The sequence below is a fragment of the Lipotes vexillifer genome, unplaced genomic scaffold (assembly GCF_000442215.2).
Source record: "Lipotes vexillifer unplaced genomic scaffold, Lipotes_vexillifer_v1.1 scaffold921, whole genome shotgun sequence".
Classification (NCBI taxonomy): Eukaryota; Metazoa; Chordata; class Mammalia; order Artiodactyla; family Lipotidae; genus Lipotes; species Lipotes vexillifer.
This window is the reverse complement of record NW_006787800.1, coordinates 2,216,448-2,223,334: the sequence shown is the minus strand read 5'-3', so window position 1 is coordinate 2,223,334 and position 6,887 is coordinate 2,216,448. Positions and strand designations below refer to the sequence as shown.

The 6,887-nt window shown below is 55.9% G+C and overlaps 1 protein-coding gene and 1 non-coding gene across 2 annotated transcripts in view; one reads left to right on the top strand and one right to left on the bottom strand.

The window, feature by feature from the left end:
- The first annotated feature begins 786 nt into the window (after nucleotides 1–786).
- MLN (motilin) overlaps nucleotides 787–6,887 on the top strand; it is a 6,289-nt gene continuing 188 nt past the window's right edge. Inside the window, exons 1-3 of the mRNA XM_007460857.1 lie at nucleotides 787–909; nucleotides 2,903–3,019; nucleotides 5,939–6,047. Of these exons, the coding sequence (XP_007460919.1) occupies nucleotides 787–909; nucleotides 2,903–3,019; nucleotides 5,939–6,047 (349 nt within the window). The remainder of the gene's footprint in view (nucleotides 910–2,902; nucleotides 3,020–5,938; nucleotides 6,048–6,887) is intronic.
- TRNAE-CUC (transfer RNA glutamic acid (anticodon CUC)) lies at nucleotides 1,796–1,868 on the bottom strand. The gene has a single exon. It is a non-coding gene; the product is annotated as a tRNA-Glu (tRNA).

Sequence of the window (6,887 nt, the reverse complement as noted above, 5' to 3'; positions counted from 1 at the left end):
CCTCCTTCCCGCCAGCCATTCCTGACACACCCACTTCCAGGAGGTGGGAGGGCCTCACACATGCTCACGCTGGCACCTCGCCAGCACTGGTGGCGTTGGTGCGGGTTGTTACAGGGAGGAAGTTGTTTCTGGATGGCGGCCAGCAGGCAGCTGGACTCGCTGGAGCTGGGAAAGGGTTTGTTCCAGAGCCGGTGCTGGCCCAGAGGGGTGGGAACCCCGCTCTGCTCTTAGATGCTGCTCCAAGCTGAAGTCTTCCATCTGGCTCTGCCTCCGCGTGGGCAGAGGGTCTCCGCCCTTCCTCTCTAGACCTGGGGTCTTGGCCCAGTGGTCCCAGGCAGAGCTGGAATCAGCTGGGCCTGGGTCCATCCCTTTTATCATCCTAATCGGCTCAGGGAGCAGGCAGGGCTCTCTGGATCTTGGGGCTTTGTTCTGCTGACAATCTGGTTTTAATCTGCAACATGGGGTCCCTCCTGCTTCATTAGCCCAGCTGACCCCAGGAGACCTCGTCAGTAACAAAGGGAAGGGCCAAGGGGAATGATTCTTTCCCGGTGTGTGCAGGGGGCAGGGCAGCCTCTCCTGGGTGCTTAGGGCAGAGAGGGGGCTCTGAGTTCCTCTGGTACAGCCCCAAACCAGACCCAAGTCCAGACAGGGTAAGTGGCTTGCTCAGGATCACACAGCTCCAGGTGGGCCATGGACCAGAGCTGAGGGCTCCTGCCTCCAATGCAGCAGCCTGTCCCTGTACCCTACATTGGTGACAGGAGCTCCCTGTTTTCGTCCAGCTCCAGGATGCTGTCCCACAAGGCCGTGGCCTTTCTGCTGGTGGTGCATGCTGGCTGGTGGTGCATGCTGGCTTCCCAGACGGAAGCCTACATTCCCATCTTCACCTACGGCGAAGTCCAGAGGATGCAGGTAAGATACTCCCAGGCTGCCCGCCTCCCCAGTGTGGCCGAGTTGACCCACAGCCCTGCTCAGCACTGAAGTCACATTAGTTTCTCTGAGGCATAAGTGTCCCTTCAGTAAACCCACGTTTAATCAGCTGTGCCAGGGACACTGAGGCAAATATGCAAAACCTGAGGCGAATATGCAAAACCAGGACCCCAGATAACCCCAGACCCCAGCCGTCCCCCCGGCCACTTCCACTCTTTCACTAGTGCCACAAAGGTATCAGTGGCTCCCACGGGTGACATCTTTTCCCACCCCTGCCCATCCTTCAGGGGAAGTTTTCAATTAACAAGCCAATAAATATTTGTGGAGCATCTCTGCAGCGCAAAGGGCCACCCCGGGTGAGAGGCCAGACACGCAAGGAAATCTCAGAACCTCCCGTCTTCAGGGAGCTGGCTCGGGAGCCAAGACACAAACATATGAAAGATTCACTAATAACAGAAAACGAAAGGGAGATGTCACAAGGCAGGATGTGACTAACTGTCCAGTAAGTAATGCTGCTGGTACACGCTGAGTTCAGGGCAGGAGAAAACATGGTGGGCTGGTGCGGAAGAGGGGAACCTGAGCTGAGGGCCTCGAGAGAGAAGGATGGGGGACAGGTGGGCGCAAATGTCCGAGCGGGAAAGAAGGTGCCTTTCCAGGGAGTGGTGGCCAAAGCCTCCTTCTCTTTAGAGCCCAGAAGAAAACAGGGCAGGCTTAATGGAACTCAGGCAGCGGAGCCTAAGGAAAACTGGGCCGATGGACCTGCCTCCCTGGGCCTTTTACTTTAGACATCAAGGGGTTCTGAGTGTCTCACCACCTTTGTTTCTCTCTTTCTTTTTTTGGCCGCACTACACGGCTTGTGGGATTTTAGGTCCCCAGCCGGGGATTGAACCCGGGCCCTCAGGAGTGAGAGTGCAGAGTCCTAACCACTGGACCACCAGGGAATTACCTGTTTCTCTTTAAATGGGATGAAGTAATGGACGTTCATGTCCCATGTGTCTGAGACCAAGGCTCCAACAGGGATCCGTGACTGAGTCAGTTCTCTGGGACGTCACGTGGCCCTGAGGCACAGCCTCTGTAGCAACGCGCTCTGTCCCGGGGTAGGTTTCCACACACCCAGTGAACAGCATCCTTTACAGAGGCCAGGCTGGACCCAGCTCCCCTTCTTCAGGGGTGGACATGCAAAGTGATGGAGGAGATACAGAGGATCCCCTAAACCTACCTTCGTCCACCACTTGGCTCCCTCTGCAGGAAAGATGACCAGCTGTTCCAGAATCACCATGTCCCAGGGCAGGCCCAGAGCTGAACCCCCAGAGTGTCCTCAGAGAAACCAAAAGAATGGGGGTGTATCTGATCTCAGTGCTCAGGGACCTAGCAAGCAGGATGCCCGGCAAGATGTGGGGCTGGACAGAAAGAGTCAAACTCAGTGTTACACGAACTGGCAACATGGCAACCAAAGGACGCTTGGCATTAATCTGCTCTGTGGTTTTCCTCCTCATAATTGCCAGGCACCGACATTTTTATGACGAAGCTGCAAACTCCTTCCTCCATAATTCATCTCCCTGTCTTGCCTCATAAATCACCTCCCAGGGACTCCAGTTTCGGGGCCACCCCACAGCGCCCGCACCATCTTTTTTATAGGCTCTTTGCTAAGAAAAACACATTTTCACACTTAATACGCAGGAAGGGCGGCCATTATTTTCAGCATTTTAACTTAATTAACAGTAACAACCTGGGTGTAATGTTTGAACTACAAAGGAACGGATTCCTCTTCGAGCTGACTTGTTGCTGGGCAAATCAAGGGCCATTGTCAAGCCTCTGTGTGTCTGAGACACCCTGTGAGAGGTGCCTGGGAAAAGGGGTTCTTTCGGCCCGAGTGGGAGCTCAGGCCACTTAGCGCTCTGGGTAGAGACTCCAAGGGGCCGTATGGGTGGTTGAGGGAGAGTGAGTTTTGTACAGTTTTGTGCTCGACCCCTAGGAAAAGGAACGGTACAAAGGGCAAAAGGAATCCCTGAGTGTACAGCAGAGGTCCGAGGAGGTGGGCCCTGTGGACCCCGCACAGCCCTTGGAGGAAGAAAAAAAAGAAGTTACCAAGGCGAGCAGACAGGGGGCAATGCAGAGAAACCCAGTAGGGGGATGGTCTCCAGCCACCACAGAATGTTCTGTGAACCAGACACTGAGGCAACAAGCTCCATCCTAGGAGGGAGAAACAGATACCAAAGATGAGACAATAAACCTTTTTAGGCACCAAATAAGGAGGTAGAGTAGAGAGTGACGGTGGGGCTGGGGGCACTGCTTTGGCTGGGGGAGCGGAGGGAAGGCCCCTCAGAGGAGGTGACATTTGATGTGAAACCAGAAGCATCAGGAGGAGCCACGCATGCAAAGAGCTGAGAAGGAACATCCCAGAAGAAGGAGCAGGGAGTGCAACGGCCCAGCTCAGGAAGCCCCTGGTGGGTCGGAGGCCCTCGAGGCCCAGCGGGTGCTGAGAGAGGGCAAGAGGCCAGCAGGGCCTGGTGGGCCAGGCAAGACGCCTGGGAGGCTGTTGGGGGTTCAGAGCAGGGAGGTCATCTGCTCCGACTCAGAAAGAACGGGGGCGGCAGGAGTGGAGGCAGGAGGCCGGTCAGAAGGCAGCTGTGGTCCTCAGGGAGAGATGACGGGGGTGCCGTTGCCTGCCCGAGACTGGAGCCGGGAGACAGCTACTGCGTCAGGACCCAGGGTCCAGGGCCTTGAGCGCCCAGTGAGGATGCACAGATTGTCAGGGCTGGAGAGAGCCTTGAGTTTGTCTAGTAGGACTCTTTAATTTCACAGACTCATTTATTCAGACGGAGAACACTTACTAAGCCTCCGTTACGCGCAAGGCACGCTTCTGGGCACTGGGGATAGAGTGACAAACAAAACAGATAAATCCTCTGCCCTCGTGGAGCTCATACTCCCGGGAGAACAGAAACAAGGTACTGGGAGCATCAGCAACAGACCGCAAGCAGGGTAAATAAGCAAACTTTATAGTAGGTCACGTGGAGATAAGTGATGTGGAGGAAAATAAAACAGGGAAAGGAGATGGGGTGGGTGGTAATTTTAAATAGGGTGATCAGAGCAGGTGTCATGAATAGATTGGTGTTTGTGCAAAGACCTGAAGAGAGGGAGGGAGTGAACCATAAGGATATCTGAGGGAAGAGCTTTCCAGGCAGAAGAAACAGCCAGTGCAAAGGCCCTGAGGCAGGAGTGGGCCCAGAGGAGAGGGGGAGAGGGAGGGAGGGAGAGGAGAGGGGGAAGGAGAGAGAGAGAGAGAGAGAGAGAGAGAGAGAGAGAGAGGAGAGAGCGCTTCAGCCCAGGGTGGTCATGGGAGATGCAGAGCAAAGTGGTCAGATTCTGGAAATATTTTGGAGGTACAAGCCCACAGGATTTGCTGAAAGAATGGATATAGGATGTGAAAAAAGAGAAAAGTAAAAACTGACTTCAAGGTTTTTGGCTGGAGCACCTAGAAGGAAGGATTTGCCACTCACTGAGCTGGTGAAGCCTGTGGTTGGCTCAGGTTGGCAGGAAGAAGATCAGGAGGTCAGACTGGACCTGTGAACTGTGAGATGCCTGTTGGGCACCCAGGTGGAGATGTTGCACCGGCAGGTAGATATGCAAGTCTGGACTTTAGGAAAGGTTGGGGCTGGAGACATAAATGTGGGAGTCATCAGCGATTATATAGAATTTCAAGCCAGGACAAGGCGAGATCCTTGGTGGGGGGTGGGTGGATGGAGAAAGAAGAAGTCCCAGGACTGAGTGTGGAACACTTTCCTGTAAAGGGGTCTGGAAGGGAGTGGGGCAGACTGGCAGACCGATATCTAGAGAGAGTGGGGGCCTTGCCAAGGTCACGCAGTCGTCAAGGCAGAACAGAGCTGGACTGCACACCTCCTGCCTCCCAGTGAACACTGGCCAGTGATCTTTGCACCCCCTTGGGTCCCCACAGCATGCTGTCCACAGACAGTGAGGTCACACATGTGGCACAGAGAGTGACCTCGGTTCTGTCACTGCAGCGGAGGAAGGGGGGGCACCCTTTTCCTTCCCGCATGCTCCCTGGGCTCTAGAGGAAGGAGCCGGGAGTGAGTCCTCCGCCTGGCAAAGGGGAAGCTCGCTCAGAACTGCCCTCGAAATGCACCTGAGACAGAGTTTATGGCACTGACCCTGAGGTTCCCACGGTACAGGTTATATCCAATGTAACATCTCAGGAGGCTTGGGGTGGGTACCTCTTGTCCCCTCTCCTTATCCTTAGAACCATGACATGCAGGCCAGGAGGTCCTTTCTGGGTCATCCAGTCCAGCCTCTTCATTTTAAAAGTAAGGAAACCATTCCCACAGCAAGGGAACAGCACAGGCAGGGCTGGAACCGCCAGCCTGCAGAGCCGCCCCTAAGGTTGTCCTTCAGGCCTCCTGAGTCCATTTCCCACCCCCGGTGTGTCGGGTGGGAGGTGGGGGAGCAGGCCTGGGACTCCTCCGTCATGGGTCTCTGGAGAGTTAGGGGGTCTTGGATTGTGCAGCAAGACCATTGAACCAGGAAGCTCTGAGGGGGGGGAGATCAGTTGGTGCCCCTTGCTCTGCCCCAACAACCTCTCTTGGTGGAGAGCCTCCAGACAGCTCCTCCTTGGTCTCACGTGTCCCCAGGGTGCTAGAGAAAGCGTAGCCTGGGGGTCCCGGGAATGGACCCTGGAGCCAGGCCCTCTGGGTGTACCTCTCCCTCTGCTATTTAGTACCTGTGTGGCCTTGAGCAAGTTACTTGACCTCCTTGTCCTCAGTTGCCTCATCTGCAAAATGGGGGCTGGTTGATCCTCCTCCCTCCCTGCTGGTCTCAGCAACTTCCAGGATCCAGCCCCCAGGTGAGAACTGGGGAGAGGGGCCAGAATTCCCAGAGGACCCCAGAGGATCTGGAGGAGTGGCACGGCTCCCCCGCGGTCCCTCCAACCACCTGTAGGGCACCCAGGGGTCAACAGTGCACTCTGCCTTCCTGTTAACTCTGCCTTATTTCACAGCTGACTGCTCCCGTGCAAATTGGCATGAGGATGAACTCCAGACAGCTGGAAAAGTACCGGGCCACCCTGAAAGGTCTGATGCGTGAGGTGCTGCTGTCCAGCCAGAACGGTAAGCGGAGCCAGGGCGCCTCCGGGTTCATATTCCTGCAGCGTAGCCAAGTAGGGTTTGGGGGCTGTGATTTGTTTGTCTGCTTTGCTCTTGAGAACCTGAAGCTGCCTTCCACCACAAGCTCCCACACCCCGCCCCATCTCCGAGGGGAGCCTATTCACAGATTTGGCGGGGGGTACGGGGAGGGGGCGAGGGGGCAGGCCTCGGATGGCTGCCGGTGGTTGGGGAGGCCCAATTCCCCAGCCAGGGGCGTCTCCAGGCCCTGCCTCCAGGGCTCAGACCCCTCTCCTTAACGCCTTTCTGGCGGAGAACCACAAATGACAGCAACCCCGACCCCGACCCCTGCACAGATCTGTTCCTTCCCTCCCCAAACGCCACTGAGGCTGGTTGGTGACTCTAATGGAAACCCTGGCGCAGTCTGGCCACAAAATCCTGCATTTCTTTTCCCGCATTCATTCTGCAAATCGAAGTCCTGAGCCCCATTTGGCCTTCCCCGGGTCAAGGTCGGCCTGAGTTACTTGTGCAAAGCTAGGTCCCATGTGACAAACAGCCACCAATTTCTTCTCCTAGTCCCCAGGAGGAGAGGAGAAAGGCCAGGGGGAAACGTTTGGGGCGGAGGAACTGAGAGGTTAAATTATTTCTCCAGGCTATGGAGAAAAAGCTAGAGGGAGAGTCTGGCCAGACCTCCCCTCGTCCCTCAGACCTGCAGGCAGGTTTAGGAGGTGATTTCACAGATGGACCTGATGACACTTCTGAGCTGCAAATTTCCTTTGCTTTTCTCCAGCAGCCAAGTGACAGGTCACCTGGGGGGAGAAGCTGGATGGAACTCGGATCCCCCCA